This window comes from Myxocyprinus asiaticus, chromosome 38 (assembly GCF_019703515.2).
Source record: "Myxocyprinus asiaticus isolate MX2 ecotype Aquarium Trade chromosome 38, UBuf_Myxa_2, whole genome shotgun sequence".
Lineage (NCBI taxonomy): Eukaryota > Metazoa > Chordata > Actinopteri > Cypriniformes > Catostomidae > Myxocyprinus > Myxocyprinus asiaticus.
In genome coordinates, this window is record NC_059381.1 from 3,679,028 (window position 1) to 3,703,557 (window position 24,530).

At 41.6% G+C, this 24,530-nt stretch overlaps 1 protein-coding gene across 2 annotated transcripts in view; it reads right to left on the reverse strand.

Annotated features, from left to right (window-relative positions):
* The window catches only part of ntng2b (netrin g2b), a 102,127-nt gene that overhangs the window by 40,744 nt on the left and 36,853 nt on the right, over positions 1-24,530 (reverse strand). For both annotated transcript variants that reach the window (XM_051678129.1, XM_051678130.1), the window contains exons 4-5: positions 4,545-4,717; positions 1,523-1,558 (exon numbers count right to left, since the gene is read on the reverse strand). In XM_051678129.1, coding sequence (XP_051534089.1) covers positions 1,523-1,558; positions 4,545-4,717 — 209 coding nt within the window. The remainder of the gene's footprint in view (positions 1-1,522; positions 1,559-4,544; positions 4,718-24,530) is intronic.

Below are 24,530 nucleotides of genomic sequence, written 5' to 3' on the forward strand. Positions count from 1 at the left end.
TTTTGCATTCCCTCGCAATAAGTTTTATGTTCCCTCGCAATTATTTTGGGATTTATTACAAAAATTAACATGGTTTTACTACAGTAACCACAGTTTAACTATGGTAATTGTAGTAAAAAACAGAGTGACCACAAAATTTACCATGGTTTTAATGCAGTAACTATAGTTCAACTATTGTATTTGTAGTAAAACTATATACACAAAATTTACTATGGTTTAATACAGTAACTATAGTTCAACTATGGGTTTTGTAGTAACCACACAATATATACCATTAGTTGCTTCGACTAATGAAGGGATAGTTCATTAAAGCCTCTTTTTGTGAAATAATTATCAAAATCTACAATCTAGAAAAGCGAAATAACATTTGTGTCTTCAGCATATTTTGTCAAATAATTATGAATCGTTCAAAAATAATCAAACCGAATCAAGACTGAATTTCAGATTTCATCACTATATTTTAAGCCGCCTAATATTTGGATACATTAGCAGGTCTACATAATCCATTGATAAAAGTTGCATTAATTTGTTAAGTCATTATAACATTATAGCACATGGATAAAAATGAATTTAGAGCAAAACATAAATGAATGCAATGGTTGTTATCGGTACATGTCTGTGACGAGGAGGAGGGCGCGGCTGGGCCGTTAGGATGGAAGCCTGGTGCTGAGTTACCGCAGTCAGCCGGGAGAGGGATGAAGAGGAGCCAGAGACGCAAGTTCAGGAGAGAGAGGGAGGTGCACACAGCCGCTAAACATGTGCATTCCGCCTGTTGGACTGAAAAGTCATCAGAATGAGAGAGCACTCGGAGCTGTGTGTGCGTTATGGTTTTGTTATGCTGAAAAGCAGTTTTATGTTGTGTTGAATTAAAAGTCTTTTGGTTGTAAACCCGGTTCCTGCTTCCTCCTTTACGATGAGCAAGAGACCTGTCTGCCACAATGTCCCTTTATTGTGCTCATTTCATGCACACCCAAAGCCTCGTTTGTGGCTACACCACTGAAAAACTTTTTGGTGGAAACTATGGTTATCATGGTCAATTTTTTAAGGGTGTGTCTGAGTTAGAAGTGAGCCATACAAGCAATACCAGCTGTACTGTTGGTTTCTGGGAAAGTCCTTTTTAGATGCTGGCTGTGCGTGTGTGTGTGTGTGTGTTTGAGTTGCTGTGGGCGTGTCCTCAGAGAGAATCACTAATTGCTCTCCTTCTGCATCTTTTCTGGTTTTCTATCGTTCTTTCTCTCTTTTCCCTCTGTCCTTTATCTTTTTCTCTCTCTGTCTCCTGCTCTTTGATGTTGCATTGAACTGTGGGCAGATTCTGTGTTTTGATGATGATGAAAGCCGCAAGACGGGCGGCCCATGAAAAATGAAGTAGACATAACGAGGGATGGAGCACAGAGACAACGAAAAGAGAGAGACGAATGATTGACATAACAGAGAGAGAGAGAGAGAGAGAGAGAGAGAGAGAGAGAGAGAGAGAGAGGATGAAAGATCTCATCCTTTCCTGTGTTGAGGATTCTTTACTTACTGGAACCAGATGAAGAACCAGCCAGGGCCTGAGAACCTGAGAGACACAGAGAGATATAGAGTCAACAGTTCTGTTCTAAAACATACTAAACTGCCTTGCCGTCTATACAGAAAAAAGTATCTACCTTTTAAGGGACCGTTTTTCTATGTAAACATGTGACTTGTGCACATCTTTTAACATTGTGATGCTTCTTGCATGCTTTTCAGATGCAATATTAAGTTATTAAAATAATTTCAACTCCAAAAAAACAAAACAAAAGTGTCTTGAATTCTTGACCTAATAGAACTAGTAGTCTATAGTCGAAGAGTGTGGATGACTGTGGGTGTGGTTTGGACATGGCGTTCTTTATTTTTTCTATTTTTGTTAAAGGTGCACTCAGCAATTCTAATCAAATACACTTTTTGTCAAATTGTGCAAATATCTCCTCACAGTCTGCTAGCTGTCCGTTCTGTGGGTGGGCTGAAAAAAACTCTAGTATTTGTACACAGCCCTGGCTCTGTAAATGGGACAAAAACAAAGTGGATCGGACCGATCCACACAACACTACTCCAGCCAATCAGCAACAGGGGGTTGTTCTTGCACGTGCACATGATGGGGAGTGGGGGCAGAGTGAGAGGGAAATTCATTAGAAGAGCAACAGCAAATCTGGCTGATGTGAACTTTCTAAACTCAAAGGAGGACAAATGGCTGAGAAACAGACCAAGAGAAAAAGGTCAGATGAATATAAACAAAAAAAATTGGGGGCCTGGGTAGCTCAGCAAGTAAAAACGCTGACTACCACACCTGGAGTTGCAAGTTCGAATCCAGGGCATGCTGAGTGACTCCAGCCAGGTCTCCTAAGCAACCAATTGGCCCGGTTGCTAGGGTGGGTAGAGTCACATGGGGTAACCTCCTCGTGGTCACTATTATGTGGTTCTCGCTCTCAGTGGGGCGCGTGGTGAGTTGAGCATGGATGCCGCGGAGAATAGCATGAAGCCTCCACATGCGCTACGTCTCCGCAGTAACACGCTCAACAAGCCACGTGGTAAGATGTGCGGATTGACGGTCTCAGACGCGGAGGCAACTGAGATTCATCCTCCGCCACCCAGACTGAGGCGAGTCACTACGCCACCACGAGGACTTAGAGCACATTGGGAATTGGGCATTCCAAATTGGGGAGAAAAGAAGGATTATAAGTCGAGGGCTAGGAGCCACGTCAACATCAGCGAGGCTTTTCAGCAGTGGAGAGACCTCCGAGAGGTAAAAGGAATTAATTTTCATGCATGAATTTGGGGGGGCGGGGCTTCCAAAGGAGCACCGAAGGGAGGGGTGTGTTTGTTTGGACAGCTGAGTTCGAATATCAACAGTGTTTCTCAGGAATCACTGAGTGCACCTTTAAGGAACTAATTTTAAAATGACGCTGTGCATAGTATAAACGCAGGTTTCGTTCACTCAGGGTGCTTTAGTTTGTTAAGGTAAAAAATGCTTCTTCCATTGTATAAATTAGGCTTAAAGGAATAGTTCACCCAAAATTAAAATGATCTCATCATTTACTCACCCTCATGCCATCCAAGATGTGTATGACTTTCTTTCGTATGCTGAACACATTTAATGAAAAATATCTTAGCTCAGTAGGTCCTTAAAATTCAAGTGGATAGTGATTAGACCTTTGAATCTCCAAAAATAACAGACAGTCAGCATAAATGTCATCCACTGGTTAAATTAATATCTTCTAAAGCAAAACTATCGCTTTTGCAGCAAAAAAGAACAATATTTAAGTACTTTTTAACTATAAATCATCGCTTCCGGTCAGCAGCAGTACGTGCGTGTGATGTAATCGCATTGGCACGTTCACGCGAGAACAGATGCACGAGCGACACACCCGGAAGAGCAGCGCTGTTTATTGAGTACAACTGAGTAGGAGGAACGCTGTACAGAAGATTTGTTGATTTTATTTGTTTACTCACAATGGGGCATTTGTGCGCTCATCCTGGATGTCTCAACGAAGAGAAAAACATGAGATTAGACTCTTAGACCCGGCCATGATCTCAGATCACTTTTTAAACAGAGCTTATCGCACTGCATGAGATCCTCCACGAAGAATAAACGTGATGCTGTCTTTGAGCATGCGTGCCTATAATACCTTAAAATACTGTCTAGGTAGGCAGCTCATTAGATTTGAACAGAGCTAGTGTTTGATTATGCACGCTTCTTTCTCAGTGACAGTGATTAGTGCACACTCGGGATGTTTTTTCACAGAGGAGCACACACACACACATACACTACATCACTAAACCTGTGTGTGTGTGTGTTTCGTTTGGAGTGCTGTGTGTTTCGGAACATTTTGTAAGCTGGGAATGCAGTATGGCAGTGTGCATCTGCGCTTCTCTGTTCTCTGGGAATTGCGCCGCCACACCAGCAGTCTTGATCTTCCTGCGAGCTGACAGATCTGTGAAGTCTAAAAGGCTCTGCAGCGCTCAAGCGTGCTTCTGTGTGTGTGTGTGTGTGTGTGTGTGTGTAAGTGTAGTGAGTGAGAGTTGAGGGCTGCAGCCTGCTGAATTCATCTGTGTGTGTGTGTGTGTGTTTGTGTTTTCTGCCCTAGATTATTATTTTATCATCAGTACTGCTGGTAAAATGGAGGGATGTTGAGTTCCAAATGATTTCCCTTTGAATACTGTACAGAAGACGTGAAAAATTAAATTGCTTGTTCATTTTTGCTCTGTCTCTTTGTCATCCTATACCTGGTTTTCTCTTTTTATTTCAGTTTACAGGATTGTTTTACATTATTTTGAGTCCCTCCTGATCATTTTGTCCAGATCTTCAGACATAAATCAGATCCAGGCTGCTGGATCGCCGTCCGTCCGGTTTCTGTGAGTGTAGATGGGTAAAGGTTCTGGTGTAAGTCTCACTGATCCCAGATAATAATGAGGAAATTACAGTACAGTGGGCTTAAGTGAGAGTTCTATAGAGTAGATTGATTTAAAGCAGGGGTCTTCAACATTTTTCAGGCCTTTTTGTGTATCTATGTGTATGTTTTGCTTACATGTGTTGGGGGATCCGTTCGGAGTGGGTAAGTACGATCCTGCTTTCCAGGTCTTGGCTTTGTATCCTTTTTTGCAGCGCTGGCAGTCCTGTCCAGTTGTGTTGTGTTCACATTGACACTGTAAGTTGCCATCCACATACACACACTGAGACGCATGGAGATTACACTTACACCTGTTCACACAGAGAGAGAGAGAGAGAGAGAGAGAGAGAGAGAGAGAGAGAGAGATTTGTGACTTTAATTTCACTTTTTTTCTCATTACCATTTCTTTGTTAATACTGTAATACAGTCATGCCAATAATGCTTTCAAGATTTAAACGAATTGACATCTCTGATGTCGTGAAATTTTTTTTTTTTTTTTTGCAAATTGATATTACTTGGCTCCTTACACGCATCGTAGCAGTTCTGAGGTGAAATGTCCACTGTGTGACACTAAAAGCAAGTTAACACATGCGGTTTCTATGGTTTAAGCTCTATTGAGTTTTTAATCAACAAAACCGACGTTCCTGCCCTAAACCTTAAACCTAACAGATAGTGTCATAAAAAGCAAATGTGACATAAAAAACACAATTGCTGAAGCAGCAAGGTCATTTTGTGGTGCTTCTATGACACTCACGTGTTAACTCATGTGCTCTTCAGGACTCGTACTCCTGTCCTTTGCATCACAAATGCAATGCTCTTTCAGTTTTTTTTCTCCCCAATTTGGAATGCCCAATTCCCAATGCGCTCGAAGTCCTCGTGGTGGCGTAGTGACTTGCCTCAATCCAGGAGGCGAAGGATGAATGACCATCAATCCATGCATCTTATCACATGGCTTGTTGAGCGCGTTACCACGGAGACATAGCGCATGTGGTGGCTTCACGCTATTCTCTGCGGCATCCATGCACAGCTCCCCACGCTCCCCACTGAGTGCGAGAACCACATAATAGTGACCACGAGGAGGTTACCCCATGTGACTCTACCCTCCCAGGCCAATTTGGTTGCTTAGGGACCTGGCTGGAGTCACTCAGCACACCCTGGATTCAAACTCATGACTCCAGGGGAGGTAGTCAGCATCAATACTCACTGAGCTACCCAGGCCCCCAACGCTCTATCAGTTGAGCTACTGCTCAATTTGATTGCACTTGAACATGCTTTTAAATTTAGTTGGTTATTTTTACATTTACAGTGCAGATGCTGTTATCCACAGTGCATTCAAAGTATACATTGTATCAATTTATGTGTCTCCTGGGAATCAAACCCATGATCTTGCCTTTGCTAGCGCCATGCTTTTTATTTGATAAAAAGGCAAGTGGCTGCGGTACCCAACAGTTCAGCAAAAGAGCGGTTTCCTCCTTCACTGGGTCACATACTCAGTGTGCACGGTCGTCATCACGACCACCATCCACAGGTTTTTCCTTGCAGGATTGGCGCTTCAGCGGCGGTCTACCCGCCCCTGCGCGCCCAGCTGTGGCACACATCCGCCCCCGATGTGACAGTCTCCACGGGTTATGAGGACAGGCCTCTTCCTCCCCATCCCAGGCTGTTCTGGGGGTGGTCACAAGGAGCCAGGTAAGTGCTTTGATGTTCCTAGACTCAGCACGGCCACGACATGGTGTGGCACCTCGAGCTCTGCCCGCCGTGAGGCCCCACCTGCTGGTACGTCCGACGACGTTGTCCCTTTGGTCCCCCTTGCGTGGAACTTGGATGCGTGGCTTGTGCTTTCAAATCCGTCACGATGGCTGGTCCGGACCGTCCGACTTGGCTCGATTCAGTTCGCCAGGCATCCGCCCAGGTTCAGCGGTATCCACTTCACCTTGGTGAAGGACGAAAACGCTGCTACCTTGCACGTGGAGATCGCTACCCTTCTACGGAAGGGTGCGATAGAACCTGTCCCTCGGCTGAAATGAAGAAGGGGTTTTACAGCCCCTACTTCATCGTACCGAATAAAGGCGGTGGGTTGCGGCTAATCTTGGACCTGTGAGTACAGAACCAGGCTTTACACAGACTCCCGTTCAAGATGCCCATTCTACCAGGGGTGTAGTGGCCTCCTGGGCCCTGGCCAGGGGTGCCTCTCTAACAGACATTTGCAGAGCAGCAGGCTGGGCAACACCCAACACCTTTGCAAGGTTCTACAACCTCCGGGTGGAACCGGTTTTGTCCCAGGTAGTGGCACGCAATTCAAGCAGATAAGCCCGGGATAGCCGGCTGGTGTATCGCTTGCACATAGCGCCTTTCACCTCCTCTGAGCTGAAGACGTGCGCCATTAATTCCCAGTAGTGTTCACAAACTATGTTCCCTGGTTGACATCCTCTGAGCCCTGTGGCAGTCGAGTTTTCGGAGAGACTCACTGCCGGCCCAGTACACGTGCTAACTAAAAGCCCTGTTCTGGGGTAGGTGCTCCGCATGTGGCGGTTCCCTGTAAGGTAACTCCATGCAATGTTTATCTTCCACTAATTCGTTTCCCTGTTGGCAAACTGCGTCTTCCTTGGCCAAAGCCCCCTCTGCCACAGTCTCCATGTTTGTAGCAACTCCTCCCCCGTTGGGTAGGATCTACCATGAGACTCTCCACATGGTCGGCAAGACCATGTGACGTATTTTCCACTTAAATATCCCCCCCTCTCTTTGGGCTAGACCTGGCGGCCCAGTCGGATAATCCCCCTTCTTTTTTAGGGAGTGGAAAAAAAGAAGGGGAAAAGAGCCCACGACTGGGTTAGCCTGTCTCTATCTTTTGGGTAGTCGACTTGTCCCCAAAGGGCCATTCGACACTCATAACTATGTTGGGGGAGGTTACGTGTCGGCCTGGTGCGCTGGCTACGAGGCACACAGTGGTCTGCCCGTCACACACCTCCAGTTCACGTAACACAGTTCAGCCAGTTGCAGCGTTTTGTATAGGGACCCCTAGTGTCACAACATCAACACAACGTCGAGTGAGTGACAGATAGGGAATGTCCTGGTTACTTGCGTAACCTCCGTTCCCTGATGGAGGGAACAAGACGTTGTGTCCCTCCTGCCACAACGCTGAACTACCCGCTGAAATGGCCGGACCTTGTCTCGGCTCCTCAGCATAAAACCTCAATGAATGGTTGCATACCAGCTCCTTTTATACCCGTATGTCCGGGGGAGTGGCATGCAAATACCACTCGCCAATTTTCATTGGCCTTTTATCAAAGACCAGAGGTGTTTCAGGCTCCCAAGAGTGACCCCTAGTTTCACTACGTCGACACAACGTCTCGTTCCCTCCATCAGGGAACGGAGGTTACGCAAGTAACCAGGACGTTTTTAATAGCAACCACTGTAACCTCAATTTTGGCTTATTTTTAAAGCAAAGAAAGGACGAGTTGAAATTATTTTCTGTCAAAATGAACATTATGCCACAAATGCTGCTGTCTGACCTTAACTTGTATTGAACCTGGAATATTCCTTTAAGAACATTTGAAAGTCATAAAACCAGTTAAAGCAATTCAGACACACTGAGACCTCCTTTCTGAGTTACAGTAAAGCTGAGTACAGTTTTCTGAGATATAAATTACAGGTGTGAGCATGTGTTGACAGGTGGAAATGCTTCGAGAGAAAGAGAGAGAGAGTATCACAGGTGTGCCGGTGTAGATTGGGTCCAGTAAAGCAGAAATGAACCTTTGTGTAAGATCAAATGGCCCTGATCCTAAATGAGACTTTTCCACCAGAGCAGTATTGTGTGTGTGTGTGTGTGTGTTACTGTCGAGCTCCAATCTAGTTTGTTCCGCTGGAGTGAGCATGGATCCATCAGCATCAAATATTCACAACATCGTCCTGTACCTTGGGCCAATCCTCATCTATCTCTCTCACACACATTTTTTTCTTGCTTTCTCTTTTCCCTGCCTGTGAACTTTTTCCTTCTCTTTCTCCTTCCCTCCATCTCTCTTTACCGCATTCTCTGACACCAGCACTCTTCAGACGATGTTCAAGGTTTCCGCTGTGGGTTACTGTGTACTAAAGTGCTCTGGTTTGAACTGAGCTGCCTGACTGTCTGTAGTGTGATGTGTCCTTGATTTATTAGACCTCAGTATGTTCTTGGATGTACACACTAAAAACACAAAGAACTTAATCTTAGATAGTTTTTGCGCAAACATCTATTTGTTGGCACTTTAAAAACCCATACACCAACAAACTGATTTGAAGAAACTATAACGTAACATCAAGAACTTTGTTCATCTCCAAAGACCCATATAGCAAGAACCCTTTATATCCAAAAATTGTTCTTGATAAGAACCTAGGAACCTGAAATACCCTCCGAGACCCAAGCATTGTAATTTATGATCTATATATTTTTTTCTCCTTACTGACAGTGTTTTTAGAAAGATATTGGTTATAAAATGATGATTTTATGCATAAAATCAAATGCAAAATTGCATTTAGGGTCGCACAATTTCACAATTTTTTCAACAATAAGCAGAAGTTTTGAACTCAAACACTATTCAATACACAACAGCATATGAAAAATAATTTATTGCAAGTCATAATGGTAAATTTATAAATAGTTAAGAGATTTGACTATTTATAACTACTAAGGACTATTGATATTAATGCCTGTATAATCAAAATAGTAAAAAATACCCATCTCTGTTTAATGTAGTATATTAATATACCATGAATGCCATAAAACAAAGATTTTTTAATGACAGAAAAGCACAGAAAATAGATGAAAATCAGTGTTCCTTTTTGCTAAGTTTAGAAAAATTGTCTCAAATTTATGAAAGTTTATATATTCGGGAGATGTATCATTTTTTCAATCTATAAACATGTTGGCAATTTTGAAAAAATATAATAATAATAATAATAATAATAATTGGAACTAAAATTCTAAATATTCGGTCTCTCTTTCTCTCAGGCTATCTATTTCTCTGTCTTTCTCTGAGTTACGGATTATGCGAGCGGTTTTAGGATGAGTAAATCAAAGAAACAAAACAAAGTCACACTGAGATCATCAGGCGCAAAGAACTCATTCATATTCTATCTCTCTCCGTTTTTCCCTCTGTCTTGAATTCTGTCTCTCCTCTCCTTTTGCACCCACCAGATCTCTTTCTTTCTCACTCTTTCACTTTTCCTGCAACTCATTATGAGCGATTCTTTCCCTCTGAGACACTCCAGAGCAGAAGAAAAGAGGGATGAAAGAGTGAAATAATCCTGGAATTGAGTCACGCAAAGTGCTCTACGGCCAAGTGCACACTGCAGCTAAATACGGTTGTCACTCCTTTACTGAGTCTATAATCAAAATAGCTTTTCTGTATATATTCTGTATATAGTCACTTTGTCCCAGGAACACATTTTGAGTTTTATGCACTAAAGTAAAAAGGAAAGTCTCAACGTTTCTACTCCAAATCGTTAAGATATCATTTACATTTTGGCTACATTTTTGATCACGTGAGGGTGTTTCGTCAATTTCTGTCACTTTTAGAACTGTGGACTTCTATGAAAAAAGTTTCATAAGATTTTTTTCACACACAATTTTTTTTTTCATTTGTGTACTGACAATGTCCAACAATGTCCAACAGTCAATAGGATTTATGTCATTCTTGTCATTTTTTCTTAAAGTCATGAAAATTTCCAGCACATCTCAAATTCTGTATTGTATTTAATAGAATTCTGTGGTGGAAATGATGCTGATGGAAATGACATTTTTTACGTTTTTTGAAACAAAATGAGACTCTTTTGTCTTGCTAAGGTTAATTTCATAACTAACATTTTATGTATCCTAAATACACACAATTAACCTCCTGAGAGTTATGTTTGCTGTGTGCATTTTCCATTCTCCTTTTTTATTTGTAACAAGTAGACCCTAAGAAACATGCCAAAAAAACAAAAAAAACAAAAATAAATAAATAAATAAATAAATAAATTATATTAGACAAAATAGTTTTCTTAAAAATTGATGTCCACATATGTTGACAGTGGGACATTTTAAATAGTACCAAGCTATAGAAAGTCAGATTTTTTAAATCCAATTGTTTATTAAGTTTGCAGTAGTATTGGTTATTCATGTTTTTTTGAGACGTTACAGACATTACATCAGAAATGAGCATAATTAATTCTGATTCAAAATAATGTCCAGCATCATCCAATCACTGCCAACCATGTTAAAATAAAATTATACATTATAAATTGTGAATCTATGTACTGATTACCATTGTCACATGTCTGCTAAACATGGTTAATGCTCCAAACATCATCTGCAGTCTGAAACTGAACTTTTGATTAGAAGTTTGGATTGAATGCTGCTTAGAGAGCTATAGGATGCTCCCTTGCTCCCTATTTAGTGAATGACTTAACCTCCAGTGTGCTGTCTGTCTGCACTGGTCTCAGAACAGTTTGAAATGCACCCTGTTTTCATCCTAACTCCATATAAAGCCTCTGAAAGCAACATTTTCCAGTTTTTGGATGCACAGTGAATATAGGATATTTTAACAGAAACTGAGCATACAGTCCACAAATGTGGTCATTGTGTGTAACAGCGTGCTGTTTCGTGATAAATCGCTCAAATGTAAAAAATGGGATATCTAATGAAACTAGAGACTCTAATCTTTTGACTCAAAATGGTTTTAATGTAAAAACATAATTAGGTTTCTTACCAGATGTAGTTATGTTGGCGTTTCAACCAAACACAAACTCCGCTGTGATCAGCACCATGTTGTTTTGTCACATGACGCCATAAATCGAAAGCTTAACCCTTTACTGACAGGACAGACTCTCCTGAACTAAGATCAGTCGGTTTAAATTAAATTAAGCTTTCGTATAGCAAAGCCAAAAAACAACGTCCATGCATGTGGATGTGGGTTCGCACGAGGTTAAAACTAAATTGGAAATTGTTTACCAGGCCCTCATCATTTATTTTTGATACTTTTCTAATGTAAAAATGTACATTTGTGTATAGATTTGACTGTTTTAGCTTTGACCCAGACCTTTAATATTAAACAATGAAAATCCATTACAAAAATACACTATTACATTTTTAAAACTATGATAATCTAAACAAACAGTGAAATAAACAAAAACCATTTCAAAATGTGAAAATGATTTTTCAAACATTACGACTCTCCCACACTTCACACCAAACAATTTTGCCCCCACATAGTTGTTTTCAAAAGTTCATGTACTTTTTAACCAAGTACACCATGGACTGGACATTTGGAAAACCGGGACTTTTCCCAGTGTGCCGGCCGCGAAACGGGGCCGAACAGGCGGCGATTAGCTGAAACGGGCTGCCACATTATGCCGAACGTGCCGTGACTGGCTGAAGAGGGCCGCAAAACGGCGCCGCGATATGCAGAAAAGGACCATAGTTGAAGAAACATCCATATATAGTTTGGAATTCCAATATATTTAATCAGTCGTTTTGCTCAGACAGTTTATGTAGTGTAAATGCATCGGGTGAAACAATTCTTTACAAAGATGTCCCTGCACAACATTTTTTTGTAAAATACTGCTATTTATCACTTTATATATTAGGGTGTTTTCTGTTTTATTAGCTGTACTGTGTTTATTGTAAATGTATCTGTTCAAATTTAAAGTCAACATGAAACAACTTTCGCAACCAGCTTTATTTGGAAAGGAAAATCATTTCAGGGGCAAAACAAGTTATTAAATTGTTTCCTTTGGAATAACGTGCATGATGAATCATTCACAATAAAACCAGGAACATGTCTTTAGGAAGTAAAAAGGTTTAATTTAGATTTTTGTTTGACATTACAGCTTCAATGTAGCTTTTGTATGGTGCTTTTTGAACAACTTGGCTGTGGTTTGAGTAGCTTGTAACTTGGCAGTACACTTTCGAAGTAGCTTCCCCAACACTGCATCACATATGTCATTTGTGCGTGGGCGTCTTAGTGTCTGTGCATGAGACTTACTATACTAACCCCCATCTAAGACTCGGTCATTACCCCTAATGCCATACGGTAAAAGCATTAATGTCACAAGGTCACTGAGCATGCTCAAAACCCAGAGGAATTTACACAGAGCTTTTATAAATGACCTTCAACTGAACAGAGTGTGTGTATTAAAAGGTTAAAAGCTGTGCTGCTTTTTACACCTGCAACAGGTAGCAATGTATGTGTGTGACTGCTGCGGCATGCATGCTTTTATGTATGTATGTGTGTGTGTTCTACATGTGGCAGCGTGTGTCTTCCGTCGAGTAACTTCCTGCATACCAGAAAGTGAATAATTTACATAGACTGCAGCAAGACTTGTGTATCTGAACTCAAACTCTCTGTGTGTACGTGTGTTTGTTTGTATGCATGCATGTTTGTGAGTAAGCCCTATAAAAGATTCAAGGTAGATATTTATCACAGAATCTGGGGGTTTCAAGTGTGTGTATAGTTAATAAATAAATTAAAAACAGAAAAAACACAGCCTTGTGCGCACACACACACACACACACACACACACACACACACTCAGGGAAATTCTCCTCAACATGCTAAGAAAGAACGAGATGGGGGAGCAGAAGAGGAGAAATACAGCAGAAGGGTGAAGTTCAGTGCGCATATTTTTCTTAACCCTTGTGTTGTGTTTGTTTGTGCTAACAACTTTTGTGTTCCCGGTAAAAAATGACACGCGAACTAAGATTGTTAATAAATCTCTAATATTGCATATATTATCCCAAGATATTGCATTAGATCTTTTAATCAATTTCTATTTTAGTGATTATGACAGGTTTTGTACTTCTTTTTTTTAAACATATTAAAAAAAAAAACAAAAAAAAAAACATTTTATTGATAGAAGGATTCATTGAACTGGGGGCATTCCCTGCGGAAAAAAAATAAAAAAATAATAATAATTCCATAATACATTAATAACCACTTGCTTGATCTGAACTAAATAGGTGTAATTTTAAAGCTTAGAATCTGGACTTTACAATGCATATAGCTGATTCTACCCATTCTTAAATAATACTTTTTAATTGGCTGACAAATAAGAACTGTTTTGTTCTCTTAATTTGCGAATTTGTTTTCTCAACAATTATATTCAGAGTTGGTAAAAACATAAAAAATATATAGCTGTAAAGGTCTCAATTAGTACAAAGCAATGAGTTTCAAATTTGTTTCACTCAGAGGTCAAAATGCAGTGAGTATTACTGTATGAAATTCCCACAGACACACATAAATATAATAAACAGGAGTGTCTTTTTGTCACTTTTTTCCTTATTACTTCCTGAAACATACATATAACATAGACAATGACATATCGTAACTCACAGCAGACTATCCCGATTCAAACGAGCCCAAACACAACATAATATGATGAGAAGATCTTGAAATACTCCTCAAAGAGTGTACATGGAAAGACGATGCACAAAAGGGTGCTCAGCACACATTGTGTGTGTGTGTGTGTGTGCATGTCCGAGGACACACACATGCACATATGTGCTCATCTAAAGGATTGTGATGCTCCTGAATGATTACTGTATTTTTTAGTCAAATCCATTTATTTCCATTGGCCGGTCATTTTTGACCGGGAACACAACAAGTGTAACAAAATGAAATAAAACCAATAAAATGTCAAGAAAATTGTAAAAAAACATTTTTGTGTTTTCAGATACCATATTTGAATGAAGTCAAGGAATTTTATTCCAATTGGATTATGTTAAAGAAAAAAAAAAAAAATTGTTCAGGTCAAAATGACCAGAACACATTATAAGGGTTAAAGGGATAGTTCACACAAAAATAAAAATTCTGTTATCACTTATTCATCCTCAAGTTGTTCCACTCATGTTGTGAGTAAATTACGATAGAATTAAAAAATGTTGATTTCTAATACAGCTTTCATTTTTTATGAAAATTTTGAAATTTTGATAATCAAAATTATTCTACTTCCCACTTCTGAAGTCGTAATTATGTGCACGTCTCTTTCAAGTCTTTTGTTGTTGCAAACATGGATGACGCCAGGTTCGTTCATGCATCTTTGGGAACTCTTATTTTGACGCCGTAATTCATGGTAGCCGACTGGCTGACGAAAATTGAATTTTGGTCAAATACATGCTATTTTCTCTGTGTAAAAATGTACAATAATCATCAAAAATTATTGATATATGTAAATGCATATGACTGAAACAGCAACTGATAATATGGTAGGTGCATTTAGAGAAATTGTAACTATGTTTCCTCCACCACGTTGAATGTTTACGTCTCCTCTCAACTCGGAAACTTGGGTATCAAAATGATCTCAAAGTTTCCCAGTCGTAATTATGACTTGAAGGGGCGTTCATGAGCAACTTCCGAGGAGGAAACTCCGATTCCGACAGCACGTGAAGGCAGCATAAGTACATAACAAAACACCATAACATTACATCTAATAATCTTCTTATGTCTAAAAAATTCATATGAGATTCAGAGATAACCAAGAAGTTATATATTATAATGCTTATTTCTCCTCTGTAACAGAATCAACGTCTATTTCAAAATATAAGTTGAAATAATAATATTAAAAATTACATACAGTCACACTGTATTGAGGATATACAGTAGAGTAGTACTATACTTTTTTAATAGCGTTTAGATTAATAGTGTATTAAATATTGTAACAAGTGTTCAGAAACTCTAGACTGTGAATGTTACAGTGTATAATAACACTGTTCTGTGTATGGTAGCTGTGTAGCAACAATACACTGTGGATAATGCTAAAATCTTAAGGAATATTGTGCTGAAAAGTGTGAAAGCATTGAGTATTTTATGTTAATGTTTTTAGCATCTGTGAAAGACTCTTTTCAAGGACATCCTCGCACCTCTCTCTCTCTCTCTCTCTCTCTCTTTCTAAGTGGTTCTCTTGAGAAATAAACAGAGTAAATATGGGAATTACTAAAGAGAAAGAGGGATGCAGAGACAGAGATGGAAAAAGAGAGTTATGGAACTCCTCGCTAGTTTGTTTGTTTTACGTTGTGCATCTAAATATTGAGGGAGTTTCCTCAGGAAAATAACGACATTAAAAAAGATAAAGAAAAAAAGAAAAAAGGAGGAGAAACGCAGGATGAGAAAAAGATTTGAGGAAAATGCTGACACTGAGTTAAGAGGCAGCGGAGGAAAAGTACACTCTGATTATCAAATCAGCCGTCTATATGGGAGCATAAATCATTCCATCTGTACTGAAATGCTTTTTTCACATCAGCTTTGCTTTTTTGTGTCTCTCTTTTACCACCAAATCCTTATTTATTATTTCCTCTAAGCACTTTTTGATTTCTCAATCATTTAAACATATTAAAATCTCTTAGAATTAATTTGTAGATTAAACAGTCGAGTCCAATAGTGATGAAGATCTTTGTCCCTTTACTTAATTTTTTGGGTTATTTGTATACCAGTAAAACATAAGTTAGGGAGAATGTACATTCAGAGGTTCGTTATCGCAAAATCAACCCAGACAGGGTGATCAACTTATTACATGGCTACTTACCAAATAAATAAATAAATAGACATGAAATATTGATTTGAAGACCAAAATGAGTGACACGAGAGACATGGAACTGGCACAGCTATTTAGGGAATTGGTTGCCCGGGACAGCAGTCAAAATTACAGTTTAGCAGTCAAAACTATTTGACAGTAGTGATTGACCAATCAGAATCAAGTATTCCAGAGAGGCAAGTAATGGAGCACAACAGTGCCTGCCCACTTTTTTAACCGTCTTGGTTATGGAAGTATTTTTGCTTAACATTTTTCCATATTTTTCCCCATTTGTTTTTTCCAACCAGCTCCGAGGTGAATCACAACATCACAAACTTTGATTTGAATGAAAAAGTATTTTAAAATCGAACAAAAAAGCAAAGGTACAAGACTGTCTAATGAGTGAATTCCATGAATCATTGCAAATTACATAACCGAATTAAAAATTATGGAAAAATATAAAACTTGATTAAAGGTGTTTATTGTAAGTATAGAAACAATATATTTAGATTTTATTGCAAAATATTCAGATATTTAAATATATAAGTAGTCTGAGAGTGTAGGAATACCGACTCGACTGCATAATTTGCCTCCGTGGCCGGGACTGCTGGCAGCGACTGGGGAACAGGAGCCCTTCTCCTCCTCCTCCTCTTCTGGATGGCCGGGAGCACTGATGTGGGAGCGGCCGTCATGACCGGGGACGCTGGCACTGGGACGGCTGAGGCTTCAAGCATTGGCTCTGGGACGGACAAGACATCAGACGCTGGCTCTGGGATGGACAAGACATCAGACGCTGGTTCTGGGATGGACGAGGCTTCAGGAACAGGCTCGTTGACCGTAGCAGGCATGGGCGCTAGCTTGCTGGCCGTGGCAGGCGTGGGTTTTGGCTCATTGGCTGTGGCAGGCGTGGGTGCCTGAGGGGCAGGTGACAGCAGTAGGGGAATGGCCTCCGTGGCCGTGGACACCTGAGGAGTAGGTACTTTTCTCTTCCTCCTCTTCCGGACGGTGAGCGGCACTTCTGCTGACGCAGCCTCCGCCTCCTGGTGGTCTGCAGCAGCGGGCTCGGGCGAGGCGTCCTTTTCCGTGTGGGGGGTGCCCTCTTCCTCAGGTTGGGATGAGGAATGGAAATTCTCCGTGGCACAGGCTGAAATAAGCTCCTCCCACTTCATAACTTGCCTGACTGCCTCGAGAAAATCTCCATTTTGATCTGGGACACAAGATCTAATTGGTTCATTCAGACCTGCCCAGAAAAGATCGATGAGGCAGGTCTGGCTGTATCCCAGACCCAAGGAAAACAATAGAAACTCTAGGGCATACCCCCACACGGACCTGTTCTCCTGCCATACCCCGCGCAGCCACTGACGACCAGTCTTTGTGGGGGAAAAAAAAATCTCTCTGTTGGGTCCATGCTGGCCAATTCGTTTTGTCATGTGTGTTGCAGAGTTGAGGACCCAAACGCAGAGATAAAAAAACAAAATACCTTATTTACCAAACAAACTCCCATGAGGGGGAAAACATAAACAACCCCGAAGGGGACAAAAGGGTAATTCAGGCTGGGGAAGAAGGGAACAAGGAATCAGGACTGACCGGACCAAGACCAGGAACAGGGATCAGGAACGACAGGAGCACTAGGAAAAACATACAGGACTAACTGGAGAGCAAGACGAACTGGCACTGGACAGCACACATGAGGACACTAAAATAGGAAGATAAATCAAGCAGGTTAATATAGGGCAGGTGTTACTAATGAAACAATAATGAGCAAACAAGGAGGCAGGGAGTGACGTAAGACAGAGAAGCACGCGGCGATACAGAAACAATAACAAAACTGCGTGTTCTCGCAAGAAGGCAAAACATCTGAATGGCATGAGCGCGCATCGCCAAGCCAATGAGGCGATATACACTCATGCCAATCGACAAACAAAGTGACCGAACCTCAGCACAAACAAGAAGACAGCTCGTGACCTGGGCGTGAGAGACAGACACAAAGACCGACATAGATTATTAACGCAAGTGCATGCAGCCTAGATGACACAAGCGCAGTGCACCCACGTCAATAACAGACAGATGAGGAGTATGAATGTCTGGGTCTCAACACAGACCGGAACCAAACTAGACAGGAAGTCAGGACCCAGACACCACACTCCAGACATGAAAAACAACAGACACAAAAACAAAAGAAGAGCACGCGGCAGGGAATAAAACCGAGACTGCGCGCTCACACAAAGACAGACATGGGTGGATAATGCCACGGTCCTGTCAGACCAATACCCAGACCGACAGAGTGACAGGACCGTGACAGGATCACAGAGGCCACATGGAAATCTCCAAAATGAGGTAAAAACTTCACTACTGTAGATCGACATTGTGGTGGTGCATGGTTAAACATGGTCCTTTTCTTTAAAAAAACGCACTGCAAAAATGTGGGTTACAGTGAGACACTTACAAAGGAAGTGAATGAGGCCAATCCTTAAAGTTAAAATACTCACTGTTTCAAAAGTTTAGCTACAAGACATAAACAATAAGTGTGTTAACATGATTTAATGTGATAAAATCACTTACTAACCTTTTCTATGTAAAGTTATAGCCAATTTTACAACTCAGTCGCCATGACGTTGCAATGTCAACAAACCCCTTTTTTTACTTTACAGCTCACATAATACACTAGTTTTAACAGAAGAATTAATGTAAGTGCGTTTATAAAATTATAAACGTTACATTTCTGCCTTTAAACCCTCAAAAAATTGGCCCCATTCACTCCCATTGCAAGTGCCTCACTGTAACCTCCTGTAGAGCCGAGGAGGGCGGGGCCGGGCTGGAATGAGACACACCCGGTCCCCAATCAGCCTGATGGGGCGCGCGAGGGATAAAGGCGGCCGGGGACGACAGTTCGAGAGAGAGACTGGACACGAAAAAGCCGAGCCAGAACCAAGATTTTGGAATATGAAAGTTTACTTGTGAAACAGTGTGTGATAGTGTTTAGCTTAGTGTTTTAGGAAAGACTGTGTATCGGTGTTGTGAAGAGGGAATAATAAAGCCTCACCCTAAGAAGGAAAGCTGCTTCTCGCCTCCTCTTTTACACTGGTGCCGAAACCCGGGAAGGAGGAGGGATTCCCGTCGCAGAGTCTTCGACACTGCCGTCCACCCAGGGGAGCGCCGCTGCCGTCCGACGGGGGACGGAGTAGCCCGACCACCCGGACGTGGGGAACGGCCGTCGTCCACGAGGCGAGTGGGGACGGGACTCCCCGACCGCCTGGAGCGAGGGAGCCGCTGCCGGGGGCGGAGGAGTGCCCTGCCATCCCCCGGGAACGCGGAGGGGTCGAGAGAAGACCGCCGTCCGCGGGGGGAGGAGGGAAGCGACTCCCCGACCGCCTGGAGTGGTAGGGCCGCTGCCAGGGGCGGAGGAGTGTCCCCACAGGACGCCGGGAACGCGGAGGGGCGTTCTGTCCGCTGGGGGTCGGAGGTCTGACTCCGGTCTGCCCGGGGAGGAGCGGCTGCAGTCCGCCTGAGAGGGTGGAGTAGTGATCGAGGACCACCCGATGGCGCATCAGAGAACCGGTGAGTTTCTTTTTCTGTCTCTCCTCTCTCTCTCTCTGTGTCGCTCCGTGTTGACCTTTCCCTTGCCATTTTGTTTTGTTGTTTTTCCCCTCCTGTCTCCTCCCAGGTCGAGGAAGTTAAATAAAAATGTTTATTAAATTATTATTTAAGTTGTCAAGCCGGTTCTCGCCTCCTCTTTTCCACTGAACCCCCTTACACCTCCATTTTTGCTTTTTAAAAAGAAAAGGACGGACGAGTCTAAATATTTTTTGTGGTTATCAACACTATGCCACAAATGCTGTCGATTGAGCTGTATTGTATTGAACCTGGAGGTGTACAGATTAACATTGCTATGGTGACTTTTATAAGACTTATATTGAGCAGTCTAAACTTTTCTATCAAAATGTCTCTAGATTTTGCAGTGCTGTCATGGATTGTGTTTCTGCTGAATCTTTCTCATGGTCTGAATTTTAACATCTTTTTTCACTGTTTCCCTTCACAACTCTATCTGTCCGTGTCTTTTGGAATCTGGTCTGATATCACTCTTTTACCGAACACACCTCCTGTGAGAATTCTTTAATTCAGTCTCTCTGGGGGTCGACCACATACAGTTAACACAATCTCAACTCTCTCTTCTGATGTCCTTCGGGAGGGGAAGAGGACATGGTGGTATAGTTATAACTCGGAGAGACAGACATCCCGGCTTTTCACAAAGTCACACAGTGTTACGCCTATAGCAGCTGCATCCCTCATGTACTGACACCAGACAGCCCTCCAGAGCTTTGAGAGCACAGATTATTCATTGCTGACCCTTTGCTGTCACACTCCACTCTCACATATACGTTGTACTTCACATACAGTATAGAATATTAGGGTTGCATTAAGTGTTGGGACTTTAAATATTTCAGTACTCGTGACTAAAACCCACTTACATCAAAAAGAAACATTTGTTAACAGAGGAAACACCGCAGACTTCATGCACTGTATGAACTTTATTGTGCAGATGGGTTGATCCTCAATGGCAATTCTTCAAACATGGAATTTCTTATGCCTGGCAATTTAAGCCCAGCAAGATTTTTTTGCACAGAGAAGACATTCTCTAACATTAACAACGCAAAGCTGGAAAAAATTTCACGAGTGCGCAAAGCGCAGCTGTGTGCAACGTCTTATCCAAGTGAGATCGCTAATTCTAAGTGCAATTTTAGTGATCGAATTTGTATTGACATTTTTTCCACCTGCCATAAAGTGATTTTTAAGTCACTTTATAATTATCAAAGCTTTCACAAAGGGGCCGGTGGAAGAAGTTGGACAGAGTAAAATGTTTGGTTTGGTAAGATTTTTTTCGACCACTTCATTATTGTGATTATATTTTAGCGTAAATCCAAATCCTGACGAGAACCACATTTTCCAAGCATATAAAAGCAGCGTGTCACTGTCATAGAAATATGCCAGACTTTCAACAAGGACGCAGTAAATGCACAAAAGAACATAAGTACATATTTCTGTTCTTCTAATTTATTGCCACTAATTAATGGCAATTAATTGCGGCATGATGGCGCCGCAGACGGCCGCCTCGGTGTGGAGCGCTCCTATTGTTTTGTTGTTTTTGTTTGTTTGTCCTGTGTTTAGTCATCTTTTTCCAGTCAGTTTTACCAGAGATGAACTGCTGAACATTCAACAGCTTATACCAGACAGTCTTTTCCCGGTTTTTGAATAGTCAGACGTTTTGCTAGACATTTTAGTTGTAGGCGCGGCTTTGTTTTTCAGGAGACGCGGGCGAGGAAGACGAGCCGGTACGCTGGTCAAACTCCGTCAGCGGGGCTTTAGAACAACGCTGCCAAGCATTCATCTAGCGAATCTCTGCTCTCTTCCTAACAAAACAAACGAACTACATCTCCTCACCTGCACAAACAAGGACTTTTCAACCTCTGCTGCCTTGTGCTTCAAAGAAACCTGGCTGAGTGAAGCCATTCTGGACAGTGCGTTACATCTGCCGGGCTTCCAGCTGTTCAGAGCGGATCACATCGCGGAGTTAACGGGGAAAACGAGAGGCGGTGGAACATGCTTTTATATCAATGAAAGCTGGTGTACAGATGTAACAACGTTAAGGAGGATGTGCTGTCCTAATTTGGAAGTGCTCTTTATTAACTGTAAGCCTTTCTACTCGCCGTGGGAGTTTTCCTCGTTTATTCTGGTGAGTGTGTATATCACGCTGTTGGGCCTCATGTATTCAGATAGAAGACAAAGGCAGGCCTAACACAGTCGTAAAACCTAACTGAGGCCCACTCACTCCGTCATAAATCTTACTGATAAAAACCGTGCCAAAATCAAACAAAGGGAGTCCAAAACAGACTACAAATCCCATGAAGCCTTGCTCACTAAAGGATTGAACTCTCAGCTCCTATTGGATGAGGCACACGACAGAACGCCCCTCAACCATGACGTCATCAGGAGTAGAAATACCTCTGAGATGCTTCCGGGATTTGCTTCCAGCAACTTTGCTCGTCATGTGAAGACGCAGCTCATCGCTGCTCTCAGGTGTAGCCTCATGGCACAAGGAAGTAACGTCTGACTTGAAACTGTGGCCATACAATCTCCATCTCGCTGGACAAGTTGAGATTACTCTGTGTTCCACCGAACACTCTAACGGATCCAAAGGAGACCGCCGAGCAATCCGCATCTTCATCCGTTTTCCTGCAGAAGTGAAGAGAAAAGATTTCTCTTCCCTCTTCAATCAAGTCGACGTTGCTGATTTCTCCGCCAGCCCGCCGAGAATCAGCAGCTGTACCGCCCGCCGGCAGAGCGAGGAAACGGCCTCCTGTCATCACCCGAGCCTCGAGGAACTGAGTCGGAGTTAAAGGACGGATCAACACACATTCGTCTGCGTCCTCATACGATTCAAGTGAGAGGTTTACGTCTGGGCAGAGATAGAATATTATAGTGTGTTATTCTTGTGTATCAAGGTTATTGCTTATACAGTTTACGGACCGCCGAGTTCGCACATTGCTGCTAATAATACTCAAGATATTACTGTAATGTACTGTTATCACGAATGAGATCTGCCGTGTTGTAGTCCAACCACATTGGACTGTTGTGTATTTCCGCCATTGCGCCTCTGAGTGATAAACTAACAGCTGCTTTCTCTCCCATGATCGCGAAACCAGCTTTGGTGCCGTCACTTTATTCTCTCTCTATCTCATACTAACCACACACACACACACACACACACACACACACACATACACACGCAACCCCTCACAACATTCTCGCACACACTTTTGGCTAGTAGATAACTTTGGGATAAAGCTCAGCTTTGTCCATAAGTTATCGTACAAGCAGAGACATGCGGTAAACGGGCAGACGCCATTGACCGGTAAACAAGAATTTCAAAATAAAAGTCTAAGCAGAAACACAGGGAATACGTGACAGGCTGAATTACATTATCAGAATCTTCTGCAAAGACTATAAACTGTCGGATCTATTTGTCCAATGCTAAGTTCACTTTCAGAAAACCAGCTTTTGAACATTTTAAAACATTTAAATATTTTAACTCTAACCCTCTTTACCTCGGATCGCATTTGCTGAGCTTCTTCAGAAAATGTAAATTGCATTATGGCACTAAAATTTATTTGAGATGACAATCAAGTTCAGTTGGTCAATAAGTTGCTGGACAAATATGTGGGACTAAATGCAGTTGTGATGGCGATGCTTTAGATGATTGTTCAAAATAGCCTATTGAATATCAGGAATGTATCATATGTAAACCGCATAATTTTTTTCTTTAATAGCTGTGCACACAGCATATACACATTGATGAATGGTCCTTACACTGAGACTGAAATTTTCCCCCACTACTTGACATCAGGACCAATATTACAGTCCTATCAGAAGGACAACTGCTCCCTTTTGATTGCAATTCCTCCTCTTCTGATTGCTTTTGTGAAATTAAAATGACAGTAAGCTGGCTAATTTCAATGAACTGTCTCAAATACTCTCCCCATTTTACCAAAACTTTGGAGGAAAAAATTAGGGACATCTGGGAGGCGAATTAACGATAAACAAATGATTTCTGTATGGAAACAGCTTAAGGGCAGATTTCTTTTGCGATAAACCAAAACGTATGCGACAAAATGTTTTTTTAGGCATGACGTCATCACGCACACCATTTTTATCGACAAAAGGGGAATTTGAACGGAAACAGGCAGAAGACGGCAAATATCGCAAAATTTGTTTTACGCATTTTCACTTTGTCGATAACAAAATAGTGCAAAAAATGGATGGAAACTAGGCTTATGACACTTTAGGCTCACGTTTCGACTCGCGTGCTCTTCAGGTCTCGTACTCTTTTACCTTTACATAACAAGTGCAACGCTCTATCAGTGCTATAGTTTAGTGTTTAGATGTCGAAGTGTTTAGATGTCATAAGATAGCATTCTGTGAGGAACAGAGGGAAAAGTAGGTGTTTATGAACTGATAATATGCAGTTTTGTGATTTGTGTGAAAGTGAAAAACAGTCATTGTTGCTGTAGCTCCTCTAGTGTTCATTTCACCTGGAAAGTGCTGCGACACATGTATAACGTGCCACATAAAAAATAATTTAACAAAATAGATACTGCAGGTACAGTAACGTGATTCTACGAGAGCGGGGTGCTTTGATTGGTTAGTCTGAGTTTTACAGATCGGCATGGAAACAATAAGTATACCACCATATTTACACAAATCATGACGCAATAATTGGTTATATTAACCTACAGGAAGGTCTCTGATTCAAACTAATTGGGAAAAAATCACTTCAGGATTTGAGGAAATGGATGCACTTCCTGGTTTAGATTGCACCAGTGATCAGATTTCGGCATATTGTCTCTGTTTCAATCTGCATTTTTCTTTTACTCTGTCTCTTCCATTCTCAGTTTAACACTCTCATCCCTGCACGTATGCTCTCACTTCATATCTCATGTGTGTATGAGTGTTTGTGAGTGTGTGTGTGTGTGTGTGTGTGTGTATGTGTGCAAGATAGCGCTGTATCACATCCAGTCTGTTACTCCAGAGCTTTAATTACTGTAT